The sequence below is a fragment of the Rhinolophus hipposideros genome (assembly GCF_964194185.1).
Source record: "Rhinolophus hipposideros genome assembly, chromosome: 17".
Lineage (NCBI taxonomy): Eukaryota > Metazoa > Chordata > Mammalia > Chiroptera > Rhinolophidae > Rhinolophus > Rhinolophus hipposideros.
The window spans coordinates 9,939,527-9,957,203 of NC_138063.1; the positions used below are offsets into that span (position 1 = coordinate 9,939,527).

General features: G+C 36.8%; 1 protein-coding gene across 1 annotated transcript in view; it reads left to right on the plus strand.

Annotated features, from left to right (window-relative positions):
* The window catches only part of VPS4B (vacuolar protein sorting 4 homolog B), a 29,547-nt gene that overhangs the window by 9,603 nt on the left and 2,267 nt on the right, over positions 1–17,677 (plus strand). The window contains exons 3-10 of the mRNA XM_081079111.1: positions 826–982; positions 3,789–3,856; positions 7,740–7,859; positions 10,686–10,842; positions 11,213–11,361; positions 11,875–11,956; positions 13,314–13,533; positions 16,919–17,059. Coding sequence (XP_080935237.1) covers positions 826–982; positions 3,789–3,856; positions 7,740–7,859; positions 10,686–10,842; positions 11,213–11,361; positions 11,875–11,956; positions 13,314–13,533; positions 16,919–17,059 — 1,094 coding nt within the window. The remainder of the gene's footprint in view (positions 1–825; positions 983–3,788; positions 3,857–7,739; positions 7,860–10,685; positions 10,843–11,212; positions 11,362–11,874; positions 11,957–13,313; positions 13,534–16,918; positions 17,060–17,677) is intronic.

The following is a 17,677-nucleotide window of genomic DNA, read 5'->3' on the forward strand; positions in this document are numbered from 1 at the left end:
ATATTTTATGTAAAATAGGCTTAGAAACTTTTTTTTCATGTATTTTCCAAATATTGGATATTTACCATTTGCCAGGCACTGGGATATAACAGTGAGGGAATAATCGTGAGTCTTAAACCTAATTAATAGTGAAGTAAGATGTTTAAAAAGACATCTTTCTGGTAAACTTAAAGTTATTTTTAAATGAAACAATTTAGCAATTGGATAATTTAGCATTTTCTTTTGAGCTTCCCGTTTAGTTTTGAGATTTTTCTGTCAAGTTAAACTAAGAATGAATCCTAACATATAAGGTACGTAGGATTAATCCCATGCACTGTGTATATTGTTGAAGTCTACTTTTCAGATAGCCCTCACAGAGGGTTAAAGTTACTATATTAGTGGTACACAAAATGTACGGGATTTCTATCACTTTTTATACTCGGAAATAAAGCTTATGTAGACATTAGTGGACATGGTTAATATTGTTTTACTTCTGTTTGTCTTATAATTGGTTTTGTCTGAGACAAGCAGCTTTCAACCATCTGCACAACATGTAAGGGAAAAGTATGAAACCCACAGAAGATTAAATAATTTTTTCTTATTTAACATTAGCTTAAATATCATAGGGTCTTGCTCAGATCTGTTCCTGACTCACACCCACTGTTGGCTTCCATCCTGCTGGAGGAAAGAGTAAAAAAGAGTTGGTAACCCTTGGTTACAGGGAACTAGAGGTGATCTTTCTCCCTCGCCCAAAATAGATGTTCCTTGTTTAAAAGTATACCTAAGAGCTTACACCTGGCTGTGCAGAATACTAATGGAAAAAATCTCTCTCATTTCCTTCAATAGATGAAGCGCAGGGTGATAAAGCCAAGCAAAGTATCAGGGCGAAGTGTACAGAATATCTTGATAGAGCAGAAAAATTAAAGGAGTACCTGAAAAAGAAAGAGAAGAAACCACAGAAGCCGGTGAAAGAGGGGCAGCCGAGTCCAGCTGATGAGAAGGGGTGTGTATTTTAGAGTGTTAGATTTTATTGCATCTGATTAGAAGATAAAATTAAAGTAAGATAAAATTTATTTGTGAAATGAATTTCTATTGTTTCAACTAGGTGTTGGCAAACCCATGATTCAGGGCCACGTCTGACCTTCTGCCTGTTGTTGTACATAAAGCTTTACTGGGATAGAGTCTCACCCATTCGTTTACCTGTTGTGTATGGTTGCTTTTGTGCTATACCAACAAATTTCAATAGTTGGCAACAAAGACTGTACGACCCAGAAAACCTAAAATATTTATTGTCTGGTCCTTTACAGAGAAAGTTTACTGACCCCTGGTGTACCGAGCTTAGGGGATGATACACCTCAAATGACCCTCCATGACCACTTCGTAGTAGTAGGAAAAAACATTTATAGGAATGGGACTCAATTCTTCACCCTCTGGCCATTATGTAATATTGAAGTGTAAAATTATAGGAATGATCTATGAATTAAATCCTCGACCAGTAATATCGACTGTCTATAGTCCGTACTAATAACCACATGGACAACATAAAAAATAATTCCAATAATGTAAATAATTTTGGGGGTATCGTATGTAAAGTTTTTTGATGTAATTTGCTTTTATTTTGTCATCTTAAATCAACACAGCATAATTTGTAAACATCAAAACCCAACTTTGGAATGTCCTTCCGAATGGGGGGTATGTTGCTTACAGATACAGAGCTTACTGTTCAGTGTGTGTGGGCCAAACTCTGCTGAGTGGTGGGAACTAATTCTACAAAGATTCTGACCAGTAGATTGGTGCTGGAAGTGGTTCCAGGTGACAACATACTCTAAGAAAATGAAACTCTGGGCTGAGCTTATGTGTCCTGGTCAGGTTTGAAGGCAGGAGTTTCTAGTTAGCGATAGAGGATGTGATACTCGCAGGTCAGGGTGCACAGTGGCACAAGTTACTTAGCTAATCCCCTGTGGGCACCAGGAATGCAGTGCCTCAAAGGCAGTGCTTTTGGGGGCCTTGTGGCTACTATTGTTTTGAAGGATATGAACAATACAAAAAGTAGAGTTCACCAGCTGCTTCAAAGTACAGGGGGGAGTTTGAAGAAAATTATGAGCTTAAGGTATTATATTCTCTGTTCAAGACATGGTCAGGGAACCAGGGAGTTTCTGTGACTTCTGAGAATATTTTAGCTTTTGTAGCTGTAGCATTGACATAACAAAAATCAGACCCCAGCTGATTTTGTGGATCATTGAATTTCAATAGAGATTCAGTTTCACGAGATTCCATATATAAAAGTTGGGGCATTTATTGGAAGCCTGGGACTCCAACTTGAAACTGTTGGGAAGAATTCGAAGAGCTCGAGTGCCTGGACCTCCAACTGTCCTGGAAACTGCCTTGCCAGCAGAAACATCCTCTCCTCCCTGTATATTGCAGCTCTTCTGGTCTGGCTGGAAGACCCTGTAATGTTCTCTACTGAGATGGCTGCCTAGCAAGAGGATGCCAGTTCTCCTGAATTGAACAGCGGGACCCACTTCGGCTAACTTAGGCAAAAAGGGACTTATTACAGTGCATTCGCTTACAGAATTCAGGGTCCAGAATCAAGCTTGGATTCCATACTGCTCGAAGAAATGCCCAGCTCCACAGCGCTCATTGTGGTAGGGACCCACTGCTGCCAACTCCCGTGCCAAGTACTTCAATGCCAGCAGCGGGCAGTGGGACCTCTGCCACAGCTCCGTCAGCAAAGCCAGTGCTTTTGCCTGACAACCTCCTTGAGTGTAGCCCCCTCCTTAGTTGCTTGCTTCCTTCTTGGAGAACATTTGATCTGGTGGAGCCCTAGGTGTGAGGGAGTCTAGGAAGGGCAGTGTTGTTTTCAACGCAGCCTGTACTGGACAAGCAAGAGGAGGTTGGTAGGGGGGGTGAGTGTCAAGTGAATCAGTTTGCAGTTTCTACCTTACCCTTAACCCTACCATCCTGTGGTAACCAGCGCAATCCCATTTGGGCATAAAACCTGTCAGGCTTTTAATCTACCTCTATATCTTATATTTTAAAAATGATATAATATCAATTTTTTTTCTTTATCACTTTTTCACTCAACATTGTATCATGAACGTCTTTCCAATAAACTGTTTCTACATCATTTTTATTAAGATGGCAATTCTATCGTATGCTAATCCCTATAATTGAACGTAATTCTTCTGATGTTTTCCCCGTTTCCAACAGTGTGTGCATGATTATCCTTGTAGTCAAGTCCTTGAACTCAGTTTAAATTATTTCCTCAGAATAAATTCCTAGATATGAAATGTCTGGGTTGATCTTGTTCCTTGGGCTCAGTTCATTTTCTTCAGAGGCGTCACCCATCCTTTGGAACCGCCAGACTAAGGGTTATAGACCTTCACACCTTAAAAAATTAATGTTGGGTTTTACCCTCCTGGTTATGGCTTCTTGTTCTAATGTGTGGTTTGCCTGGTCCTGGTGTTTTTATCAGTTTACAACTCTCCTGTAATTCATCTTAAATCTTTTTGTGAAACGCGGTGTGGGGCATGCATTTGTGAATCCACACATACTTAGATAGGTATGTCGGGAATTCAGAGCTAGTTCCTGGCTTCATTCTGGACTTTTCACCCCTTTCCTGTTTATGATTCCACATTGATGGGTAATATGCCTGCTCAATAGTTAATATATTCTTAAAAGTAATAAGCATGAATTTTAATGTGACTGTCTTATTTTGCCACTTAACTTTAAGTTAATTGTTCCTTCATTTTTGCCTTATTTTGATACTTATGTGTGATCATTTGAATATATTAAATTCTTTTTATTAGGAATGACAGTGATGGGGAAGGAGAATCTGATGATCCTGAAAAAAAGAAACTACAGAATCAACTTCAAGGTTGCTTTAGATTTCATTTTTAAATTTACTATCTTATTTAAAAAACAAACAAACCTCATAATGAATTGTCTATTTGAATTGCTTTCTTTCACCCACGTATTTAAATGAGTTTCAAGTTTCCAGTGGTCAGTCACACGCTGGCTTTGTTGAGACCATTTTTGTAGGATTTGCTCTATAGGGTCTCTAATGTGTTGATTTTTTTTCATGCAGTAAAAATATTGCTTGGTTTTATATCTGCCTTTAAAAGTCTGTCAATCAACGTACTTGCTTTCATTTTGCCTTATTTAGAGAGGGTAGCATTTATACTGTTAGCATACTACCAAATCTGGTGGTATTAAAATTTCCTGCCAGAGGAACAGAATGAATTAGGACTTATACTCTGCTTTTATTGCTGTTGCTGTAGCTTATTCATTGGTGGTTTATTTCATGTTTCCTATCTGCTCTTTCTATCTGCTTTTTTTTATCCTGTATTTCTGTGCTGCCATTTTCATTTATCTCTTTGCACTTTCTGTTTTTACCTTCCACACCGATGAAGCCTTTTCATTCTCCTCTTCTGTAGTCTAGTGGCATGATGGAGGGGGATAGATTTTGGCTCTCTTCAGATCTGGATTCCACTCCAGGTCAACTACTTAAATCTTGGGCAAGTTCCCTCAGAGTCTGAGACCCCCCAGCTGTAAGATGAAAATTAATATTTTCCTTTCAGGTCTATTAAAGATTACTGACAGTGTGAAAGCACCTAATATTATATCGGACAAATTCTAGGAACTCAACAAATGGTACTTTTGTATTTTTAAAAAGTCATCTATTTAATTGCTGACTTCTTTAGTTACTGAGATTAGATTGTTCTTTGAGATGTTAGCTAATTATTTTTCAAGTTGAATTTTATGAATTTAAATATTGCCAAATAGAATGCAAAGCCGGCATGGATTTCCATTATAGAGGCTCAGCTTGGGTTAGTGATGGGTGAATATACCTAGCTTGGCCAGATCTTTAACCTTGTGTATTAGTCTTCATTTTGGTAATATTATTTCTGTTTCACCAACCTACTGGGATGTATAGGAGAATACTGTAAGGATAGTATCTTAAAAACACTACAGTTGGGGGTGGCCAGTTAGCTCACTTAGTTAGAGCATGGTGCTGTTAGTAGCTCCAAGGTTGCTGGTTCGATCCCCGCATGGGCAGCTTTGAGCTGCACCCTCCTTGAAAAAAAAAACAAAACACAACACTGCATTTTATGAGGATATTTTTTTTTCCAAGTCAAGTTGTCCTTTCAATCTTAGTTGTGGATGGTGCTGTTCAGCTTCAAGTTGTTGTTCAGCTTCAAGTTCAGCTTCAAGTTGTTGTGGAGGGTGCAGCTCAGCTCCAGGTCCAGTTGCCGTTGCTGGTTGCAGGGGGCATAGCCCACCATCCCCTGCGGGAGTCAAACCAGCAACCTTGTGGTTGAGAGGACGCGCTCCAACCAACTGAGCCATTTGGGGAGAGGCAGCGCATCTCAAGGTGCCGTGTTCAATCATAATTGCAGGGGGCCGATCCCACCATCCCTCGCGGGATTCAAGGAGTTGAACCGGCATCCTTGTGGTTGAGAGCCCACTGGCCCATGTGGGAATCGAACTGGCAGCCTTTAGAGTTAGGAGCACGGAGTTCCAACCGCCTGAGCCACTGGGCCGGCCCTAATGAGGATATTTTTATGTACCAAGAACTTCAATGGTGGATGTAGTCCAATGACAGAAACTGAGTTTCCACTTCCTAGAGTATTGGGCCACACATTTTGTACTTAATAAGTTTTGTTGCTCTGTGCCAAGTGGTCTTAATTCAGTTGTAAGGCAGAAAGCTTTTTTTCTATCTGTTCTTTTAGTTTTAGAATGTTCCCTCTCTTCTCCAGCCTTGCCACACCCCCAAGTAAAAATTGGAGTGTATCTTTAATTTTGAAAACAATACAACCCAGTTTTTAATAATTTGTCTTTAAAAATCAGTAATGATAAGGACCCGAGATGTATAAAAATAGAAATTTGTAAGACATTTCAATAAGGAAATTTATTTGGAATTTCAGGATGAAGTAGAATAAAGGAGTTCTAGCCTTTCATATCTGAGAGTCCTTTTTTCCATCTTTTAATTTAATGGTTTGCTGATGGATTTCATTGTACAATGTTTTTTTTAGTTTTTCCTCTTTTTTTTCTGAAACAGTATTTTAAATCTTTTACTTCTGTTTCAGGTTATAACATTAATTGTAATATTTGATGGTTAAAATTGAAGAGTTTGTGATGTGAGTTTTCTGTTAGCTAAATTTGATATTCATTGACTTTTTGAGATTAAACAACATATTAGTGTAATGAGTAGTATAATCAAAGACTGGGTAAATTTACATAATTGGAAAACAATCAACTTATTTGGCTTTTATTTGCCAATATTCCCTGCCCCCTTTTTAATTTTACGAATCATTAAGCAATGTCTAGTAATTAAGATTATTTTTATTTAAAAATCTTTTTTCACCAAACATTCCAAAGTCACCTTTAAACTTTAAGGAAAAAAGTAATAGTTGATTAAATGTGAAGATAAATTATGGCATACTTAGAAAATTCACAGCAAAAAACTTTAGTTGACCAGTTGAGCATATATATATAAAGTAAATTTACTTGTGTTTAAAACAGATCCTGTCAGGTGATGTATTTTCTTATTTAGCGTTACTAATCTGAATGGAACATAGAAAAGGAAAAGTGAATTGTTTTAGTAATTCATACTTAATCTGAAGTTTTAGAAGGCAAAAAGTGTTTATGGTTTTATTTTATTTTAATCTATAGCTAAAGATTTTCATAATTTAGGGAAGTTGCAAAGTATATCTACTCTTAGAAAAAGAGATAAATGATCTTTCTTAACAAGAAGAAGTACCCGTAAAACTAATTTCATAGGTAATCAGTAGACTGTAAGAGGTGTTGTTTTGTTATACTTAAAACAGTTACACGTCACCTTGAAACAGACTGCTTAGTAGGTTGTGGTTGAGCAATTTCTATATACTGGAAAATTGGAAAAGCTTTTGATGAAAGATAAACTAGAAAGTTTTGCCAATAAGGTATATTAAAAGAAATCTTTTGTGGACTCTTACTACAACAATTACTATGGCTTTTGACTATAACATATTCAAAAGCTAAGTTCTTTAAATAACTTTGTTATTGTACAAAAATTATAAATAGGTCTATTTAGAAACCAAACAGAAAATTTGGCAAATCTTGGGGAAGTATTGCAAATATACAAGAGGACACTTTCTCTCCTCCATCATTCTCTTCACCTCCCTTCCCTTCTCCCACCTGTCTGTTCATCTATCTGTCTATCATAAAGTTACTTTCCGTGGTTAAAGGAGACTGTTAGATCACCAATTTGTTGGTGTTGATTGTTTTTTGTTTTTTTTGGGGGGGTCCTTTGTTTTGGGGGTATTTTGGTTAAAAGGAGAAATAGTAGATCGACCAACCCCCATTGAACAAATACTAACGATACTCCAGAATTAGTGCATTAAAACATAACTACTTTGTGAAATGTAATGTTTGGTGCTTTTGACAGCACTCTAATTTTTATGTCATTTGACCCTTACAACTCACCTGCCTCAGCAGTTTGGGCACATGATATTATTTTCATTTCACAGTGAGGAAGCAGTGATAGGAAATTGACAATTGACTTACCCTGATTAAGCCACCCCACCCCCTAGATTTCTGACTCCTGCTGACCGCCCCCTGACAACTACTTCCTCATCACACTATTTCAGAAAGGTTTTTAATAAATAAAACTTTTCCAGACAATTTTATGATGTATTTCTTTAACATTATTTTATGCTATCTTGTAGATTTGATGGAATAGTCCTCCTTAATTGAAAGATGCCATCATTGTTTTGTAGGTGCCATTGTTATAGAGCGCCCCAATGTGAAATGGAGTGATGTTGCTGGCCTTGAAGGAGCCAAAGAAGCACTGAAAGAGGCTGTGATATTGCCTATTAAATTCCCTCATCTTTTTACGGGTGAGATGCCTTTTAAGTAATTTGTTTCATGATTTTCCAAAACCACATTGATGACTGAGCATTGTGAGTTCTCTTCACCGTATCATGAATTATTACCGTAAATAAATTTTAAGGCGGTGATATACCTCTACACAAACATACTTATTACATATACATATTTTTATTGTCCATACTGCAGAATCACCTAAGTGTCAACCAGTAGGGCTGAGGGTAAATCAGCAACATGGAATGGTATACTGTGCACTCATTAAAATCCAGTGTACCTCTGCATTAAGAAATCTAGACCTGCTTTATAATTGACATGGCAGAATGTCCCTGTATAGGGTAAAGCTCGAAAAGCGTGTTATAAAGCATGTATAGTATGATTCCACAGTTGTCAACTAAATGTGTGTGCTGAGAAGTGGAGACGGATTGACATAAAAATGTTAATGCATGCCTGGGCAGTAAGATGGCTGATTTTTACTTTTCCTTTTGTCTTGCATCTGAATTTTTTATAATCGACATGTACTAGTTTTGTAGGAGTATTTTCATTTCTTAAAAAGAGGAGTAAAAATTATTTCATGTTTTTTTTCCGACGAAGTGTGTCTCCTGTGGTAGCAGCAGGCAGCTCGCTACACTGTGAGGAGAATATTGCTGACCTAAGTTGAATTACAGCCGCAGTCCTGGGGAACTTGTCTGGGCCAAACCATCCCTTCACGCTGTCCTTTTTGGGACGGATAGCCTGTGTCTGTGATTTGGCTGTACCCACAGTCTAACAGTGAACAGGGTTTCCCCTTAAAAACAAGCTGGTCTATGTAGAGAGCAGATCTGATGTTGGCCTCACACCAAACAGGTCTAGGCAGTGATGTCGTGCTGAGCAGTGCTGAAGAGCAAAGCACTGTGTCCGCCTAGCGTCAAGGTACACCTTACAGACTAGCTTCAGGAATGTGAGACGGACAGTGGAAGAGCTGACATCATACCTTGTAAAGGTACACATACAGCTGAACTCACTTTATGTTAAAGTACTTATACCGGTGTTTCCCAGACCTGAGCCATTTATGTCTCGTCTTCATGAATTTTTTATATACATGTCCAGTTATTTGAAAAACATTTTTCTTTAAATCACTCACTTTTAGAACAAACTTTTTGTTAAAGTACCACATAAAATACAGAAATATGCAGGAACCCATAAGTGTTCAGCTTCAAAAATTATAGCCAAGTAAGTACGCCTATGTGATCCCCAACAAGGTCAAAAAAGAATGACCAGTAACCCAGAAGTTCTGCCTCTTTCCTCCCCAGAAGTAATCACTCTCTCGCCAACCACAGATTGTTTTGCCCATATTTGAACTTTTAAATCACTACACTTATTTTTACATAGTAACTTTATTTTACAAAATTGCTTTATGTCTAGTACAAATGGAAAAATTAGTGTTTTTCTAATACACATTTAGAAGATGAATTATTTACATAAAAAATATCTGTATACCACTAAAAGCACTTTATATTGCACCAATGGTATATGTACCACACGTAAGGGAACACTGACATATAATTGCAGGCATTTAAAATAGCAAAACAGAATTCAAGTAAAAGTTGAGGCTTTCAAAAAAGTAAAAACTTTCGTTTTGCCATTAGTAATCTGTGTGTGTCATTCTTTCACAGACACTGTGTATCCATCCATAGTTGGTACTTAGCAGGTTTTTAAATGTGTATTTGATATTTTGTTGACGGGTGTAACCTAGCCTGGTTTATTTTAGACAGCACTTTTATTTCTCATTAGCAAAATTGAGATACAAAGAATTGATCACTTGTTATATTTTGGCAAAACTAGTATTTAAGTTCGAGAGTCCCCTTATCATTACTGAGCTGTTTGAATGAGAGTGTGCTCCCTGTAAGAATAACCTTGTGGAATCGAGAATTGAACAGAACTTCACAAGGAGTCACCCAAACTGTGTTAGTTCCATTCCTCCAAAAATCATAAATGTTTAAAAGAAATTATTTCCAGCTGCTCTTTCCCTATGGATATAGTTTCTCTGACAATATTCTGATATCAAGCAGTGCACACAGTAGGTGGTCAGGGGTGCTTTGTACCTGAACTAGACTGTGAGCCCATGGAGGGCAGAGGTGCTTTTGTGTTCATGGTTCTCCGTCTGCACGTTGTGGTTTCTGTACATAGTGTTTGAATGAATGAGTGAGCAAGTGAATGAACTTCCTGTTAGGATTATATCCATATGGACACACTTGACAAAGTGGTCTCTGTCATGTGGGGCGGCCTGCGGGGTCTCTGGTCCCGCTCCCCACATAAGAACTCAGGACATGGTGAGGCCAAAAAGGAACACCCACGGAGCCATAGATAGGGGAGTCATACCACTATAGTCTTGCTGGCGGCTGGGTTGAAAACACAGGAGGCAGGAGCCACACGATCCGCAATCCACACTCTGCCACACTACGCGCTTTCCCGCCACCATCTTCTTGGTAGCCCCCATTTGCTGCTAGCATACCCACAGCAGTTATGTTAGTGGCTACGGCTCACTGGTTACAGCTGATGGCCAACTAGCCACAGCTGATGGCCAGCCAATCACAGTTGATGGCCATTTACTACCTGAGCCAGCACCTTTCTACGTGAGGCCGAGAGCCTGGAAACTGCTCTCTGGGGCTCTGTCACCACAGTCTCTAAAGAGAGCAACTAAAAATAAAAGACTTACCTTACATTGATTTATTTTTTTTTATTCTACTGATAGCTTTAGAGTGCAAACTTCACAGTTTTCTTCAGTTTGGATGATGTCTCTGGTAACTGAAATTAATGGTCTTGAAATTCTCATGTTACTTTTCTAATGCAAATTTTAGGCAAAAGAACACCTTGGAGGGGAATCCTATTATTTGGACCACCTGGAACAGGAAAGTCGTATTTAGCCAAAGCTGTAGCAACAGAAGCAAACAACTCAACATTTTTTTCAGTATCTTCCTCCGACCTGGTTTCTAAGTGGCTAGGTGAAAGTGAAAAGTAAGTAATAAACTGACTTTTTTATTTTTTCTTTGCCTGGCAGTCACTATATCAGTCTGTAAAATAATAGTTTTCTTACATCATTAATAGACATTCAGAAAAGTGATATAATATAGGTATTCATTTCACTGTCAAATCAGTCCCATATTTGGAATTTATTTCATAGGGAAAAGATAGCATATGTGTATAGTTTAGTAAATCTTAAAGTAAATTATCCAGTTATATAGCATTCTTATTTTCTGGACCAAAACATGATTAGACATTTTAATCTATGGAGTTCCTGTAATGTATATTGTTTTGTTTTTGTCTTTTCATTAAGTCATGTCATTTACTATTTTTTCAGAGACTGAAAGCTTTTATTTACTTTTAGGCTAGTTAAGAACTTATTCCAACTTGCCAGAGAGAATAAACCTTCCATTATCTTCATTGATGAAATTGATTCTCTCTGTGGTTCAAGAAGTGAAAATGAAAGTGAAGCTGCACGTAGAATTAAGACAGAGTTCCTGGTTCAAATGCAAGGTAGTATCACTGACTTTCCAAATAGTTTCTGTTTATTATATAACCATTACTATAACAATAATGGGGAAAAATTCAAGCAGAATTTCTCCATTTTAACATACTAAGTGTTTCATTATGCCATGTTTCAGTCTGATTGTCTTTCATACGCAAACATATTTTTTACCTAGTTGTAATCATCTTGTAGGACTTGCTGGTATGAATAGTAAAGAGATGCATGTATTTACTTATACCAGGAACAGTATCAGTAAAAGGAATATGTAGACTTCAAATGTAATATTTCAAGAAATATTTTGAAAAGAACATTAATAGTATTTGTCCATAGTCTAGGAGATTTGATTCTTGGGAATATTCGTGTCATATTTTAGTAATTTGATTTTGATTAAATAGTTTTTTACAGAGAGAGACTCTCAAAATGAGGTACTTTAAGGTTAAAGTTTCACAATCTTAACAGAACGTATAGATGAGGTTTAAAGAACACTAAGATGATAAATTATGTAAAATATTTTGATGCAGGAGTTGGTGTGGACAATGATGGAATTTTGGTTCTGGGAGCTACAAATATACCCTGGGTCCTGGATTCTGCCATTAGGCGAAGGTATGATGTTATGATAAATATCTTGTTTCTAACAACAGATGTAACAAGTGAATAATAATTCCCACTCTGTCTAGTGAGGATAAGTTTTCAGAATTTTTTTTTTTAATGTGCCCTAACCCTGTTACCCCCATGCCTTGGAGGAAGAGAGGCAGGCATCTGTTTCTGTTTGCCTGCTGTATTGAAGGTACGAGACTTCCACACAGTGGAATCTTTCACACTGGAAAATATAATACCTAACACTTAGCTTTAGTTCTGATTAAGCTCAATAGGCACTGATGCTTCAGAAATTTACAAACATAGTTTGATATTTCAGTGAAAAACCTTCATATAAAACGTCAGCAAAATGACAGTTATACAATTTAAAGGATTATAACCAAGATATATTTTCAGTTAAGAAAAGAATGTCTACAATTTTTAAATTGAGTATGAAACTTGAGCTACACTAAAGGTGTAAAGTGTACATTCTCACGACTTCTTATTGCATCACAATTCGCTGTTCCATTCATTTAGTTTTGCATGGTAAAAATTAACACTTCAGATTTTGCCACTTTTATCCCATCCATTTGATGGTTTGCCAGGATGCTAGACCTCCATCCAGTACCAAGAACGGAAATGTGCTGGTTATTTTTGAAAAATGGCCTGTTTCTGAACTCGTCTCCAGAGATAATGGAAACTTTTTAGATTCTTCTCATTGCCCCAGAGAGTTACCCAGTGAAAAAAATCATCTTCACAAACCACGTAAATTTTCCCTCATTGCTTCCTCCTCCCTATCTCCAAATACTGAAATTCTAAGAAGGCAAGCAATATTATTAATAAAACATGGTGTTTATTTATGATATAGTAGAATTATTTGTTCTGCACACCCATTACAATAAGTATGCATTTTCTGTAATAAGTACATGTTTATAAGATTTTGAGTAATTTTACTATTTTGAATTCAGAAAATTATTTTGTCATCTCCTATTTCATATCGTTAATTATATTGATCCTTTGATTAGGAGTTCAGAATATAATTCTATGGGAAACTAATCCTATAGGATATGTCATGTCATGAATTCCAGACATAAAAACCCTATGGACAAGATAACCCAAAAATCTTGGGGGAAAGACTAAATCACTCCAAATTGGTTACCTGGCTCTTTTGGTTTATTAACATGTTCTGTATATTTTTCCCTTTATTTAACCTAAATACATACATTTAACTGGGACATAGGTGGGCCCGTGTAACTTATTCAACTTAACTTTGCAGAAATGAGAATATCTAAGTATCTTGTTTCTCCTTGAAAATATCCTAATTTTCAATTAAAATGAAATACATACAGTAACATTGTTGATGTAATTGTTTTTTCATTTTAAGATTTGAGAAACGAATTTATATTCCTTTGCCTGAGGCCCATGCCCGATCCGCAATGTTTAAACTGCACTTGGGGACCACTCAGAACAGTTTAACAGAAACAGATTTTCGAGAACTTGGGAAGAAAACTGATGGTTATTCAGGGGCAGACATAAGTATCATTGTGCGTGATGCACTTATGCAGCCTGTTCGAAAAGTACAGTCAGCTACTCATTTTAAAAAGGTAAGGCTCTTTTATCCATCCTCTCATATGCACGTATATAATACATATATACATATATATACATCTATATGTGTATATATATATATATATGTATATACATATATATATATAATTTTATTGGGGAATATCGGAGAACAGTGTGTTTCTCCAAGGCCCATCTGCTCCAAGTCGTTGTCCTTCAGTCTAGTTGTGGAGGGCACAGCTCAGCTCCAATTCCAGTCACCATTTTCAATCTTAGTTGCAGGGGGCGCGGCCTACCATCCCATGTGGGAATTGAACCGGCCTACCATCCCATGTGGGAGTTCTAACCAACTGAGCCATCCGGCCGCCCCTCCTGGCAGACCCTCTGGAAGCTCAGCGGCAGCTCATTGTATTCAATCTAGTTATAGAGGGTGCAGTTCACTGGCCCATGTGGGAATAGAACCAACAACCCTGTTGTTCAGAGCTCGTATTCTTAACCAACTGAGCCATCCAGCCGCCCCCCTCTCATATATTTTTAAAATAAAATTTCAAGACCATCATTGGTTTTCAAGGAATTTTAGGAAGGTTTTAGTTTTGTATAATAAATAAATGGATTTACATCATAGACATAGTTCCATTTCATTAAGAATAAGTTCTTGGGGCCAGCCCGGTGGCTCAGGTGGTTGGAGCTCCGTGCTCCTAACACCAAAGGCTGCCGGTTCGATTCCCACATGGGCCAGTGGGCTCTCAACCACAAGGTTGCTGGTTCAATTCCTCAAGTCCCACAAGGGATGGTGGGCAGCGCCCCCTGCAACTAAAGATTGAACATGGCACCTTGGGCTGAGCTGCCACTGAGTTCCCAGATGGCTCAGTTGGTTGAAGTGTGTCCTCTCAACCACAAGGTTGCGGGTTCGACTCCTGCAAGGGATGGTGGGCTGCACCCCCTGCAACTAGCAACAGCAACTGGACCTGGAGCTGAGCTGCGCCTCCACAACTAAGACTGAAAGGACAACAACTTGAAGCTGAACGGCACCCTACACAACTAAGATTGAAAGGACAACAACTAAAGTCCTGAAAGTACACACTGTTCTCCAGTAAAGTCCTGTTCCCCTTCCTCCCCCCAAAATATGTAATTTAAAAAAAATAAGTTCTTGAAGGAGATTTGACTTTGGGTGGCAAATACACAATGCAGTATACAGATGATGTGTTATAGAATTGTACACTTGAAACATATATAATCTTATTTACCACTGTCACGTCAATAAAATTCAATAAAATTTAAAAAATACTATAGCAAAACAAAAAGTTCTCCCATAAAGTTTATTAATTAACCATTATTAATAGTCCTAAAATGTTTTAAAAGTTTCTGTGCAGTGATTTTTGAAGTATTGTTTTGATGTAAATGTAGAAACTTAAATGTATAAACTCTTTGTAACCAGAGCATCCTTCAGCAGAATCTGAAGGATTCTGAAGCTGTATTTGCACCTCATTAACAAAGTTAAATAGTAATAGCTAATATTGTGTAAATATTGCCCTGCCTGGCACTGTGTGCTATCTTTTATCTTACTGTTTCATGGGTCCTCACAAAAACTACAGGTGGTGCATACGGCCACCTTTGATGGTTAACCTGAGATGTAGATGATAGCATCATTAGACTGGGACTTGAATGGTAACAGTTTGCCAAGGTGATTTTTCTCAGGGTAAGGTGCGCTTCAGAATCTGAAGTCTCAACCATTCTGCTCTGTTTTGTCTGCATGAACAAATTAAGCATACATGATTGAGTTAAGAGTTGTATAAAAGGACTTGGTCTTGGGATATCCAATTTCAGTGATAGCTGAGTAGGTAACTTGCCAACCCCTTGCTGAGGACAGCAGTACCCAACGTTATTCCCGAACATAGGTGTGAAAATCCTGAAAAACTATGAGCAAATTTAATCCAGCAATATATGACAAGACTAACATATAAAGACTAAGGGACACATGTATGTCTCTTATATAGCACAATAAAATAAGGTTTTTTTTAAAAAAAATGGTAAGCTTGAATTAAAACCTGAATTTGAAGCCTGACTCTACAATTGTATCTTCTTGAGCAAATTACTACATTGCTTAAGCTTCATTTTTATCATCTCTAAAATAGGGATGATAACACTACTTTGAACTGCTGTTGTGAGAATGAAATGAAGTAATATAAAATACCTATCAATGGTACCTTAATAGCCCAGTAAATATTACTCATCTCCTCTTCATCCATTTCATTACTGAGAAATATTGTAGGCTCAGGATCAAATTTATGCCACAGCCATAGTACTTTCTCTTACATCCGCTTTGCCATTTCCTTTCCTACCCAGGACTTTACATTCAATTCCCTGTGGTACATCCTGCCAGAAACAGCTTACATGAAACTGCAGCCAGGTCTTGTTGGGAGTAAAGGTGCAGCAGCCAAATCAGTTTGAACATCAGGCCTTTTGTATCACTGGCTGTAGTGCATTCTCTTCTGGCTCCATCCCTTCCTCCATCTTTCAGTTACCAAGAACAAGTTTGCCTGTTTGCTTTATTTATGAAATGTCTAAAGTACTAATCTGTGCCCAGAGGTAAGCCAGAAAGTACAACAGTCAAAAAATGAAGACATAAAAATCCCTGCAGCTGAAATTTTTGTGGGGAAAGATAGACAAAAAATACATGTGATGAGTAAAGTGAGAGTATTTATTTCACCACACCTGCCTCAGTCCTGAGACAATATTTAAGGTTGATTATTGTAAAACAAATACGAAAGCAGCCTCCAATTTGATACAAATGTGTTACCATCTAAATATTTACATATGACTCTGTTACAAAGGTTCTTATTCTGGATGTTATTAAAACTTTAAATCAGTCATGCATCACAAAATTGCACTGGAATTACACTTAGCATTTAATTTTATACTTTACATTTGAAGGAGGAGTTTTTGTTGAGAGAGACCGAGACTTTCATTCAATAATTTCACACTAATAAACCTTGCAATTATCACAGAAGTTTCCCAGCTATGGGAAATACAGAAACTTAAGAGAATTTTTGTGGAGGTCTATTTTTGGTCTCTAGAATTATTACCATTTAAATAAGCATTAGAGGGGGGGAAATGAAAGTGTAGCCACAGGTAACTTTTTTTTTTTTAATCTTAACGCATTTTCTTCCTGTGATCATACAAATAATTCATTGTAAGAAATTTCAAAATATAGAAAAACATCAAGAAAAAATTAAAATCAAGCAAAATCTATCCTATTACCCAGAGATAACCATTTTTTGTTGTATATTTTATTTTTTTTTCAAAAGTAAACATTTTAAGAAAATATGAAATAATAGTAAATTTTCAAATCTGATAATGGCCTAAATCTTAACATTTATTTAATTTGTCCAGATAAATATTCTAGATTACTGTTTATTCCAGGTTCAAGGACCTTCACAAGCTGATCCTAACAACATAGTAGATGACCTACTAACGCCGTGTTCTCCAGGTGACCCTGGTGCCATTGAAATGACATGGATGGATGTACCTGGGGATAAACTTTTGGAGCCAGTTGTTTGCATGGTTTGACATTTTGTTTGATTTTAAGAAAAATTTTAAAACATTATACTTTGTAATTTGTCAAAAGATAAAAATTTTCAGTTATGTAAGTTTAGCTAGAAAATGTTAGCATCATCAGGTATGCTTATTTAATACTAACTACTCACTTAAAAAGTTGTAAAGATTAATTGAACTTAAAATATAACAAATAATTCTTTAAAATGTTTTCTTAGGCTTTCAGGAAAATTTAATTTTAACTGAATAAGCTTTTCTAAAACACATGGGTTTCTGACTTTATAGGTCTTATAGCTGGGGTATTATTAACAAATTGTTCATATATATTGCATAAATTACTATCCAAACTTAAAAGTAGGATTGGTGAAAAATTTTCCCCCCGAACCTCATATTTTGTAAAATAATCCAGAAACCCTAATTCATGTGTCATAGTATTCGTAATGGTGTTTTTCTATTTTATTTCTCAGGGCTTCGTAAAAAGTTTAAATAATACAGTGCTTAAAAAATTCTGAAACAAAATTTTTATTATAAAAAATTACATTTCTGTAGTTCATATTGAAGGAATTAAAATACTTCATAAGACTTTATTATCCTGTAAGGCATGTTATTTTTAAGGAACTTAACTGT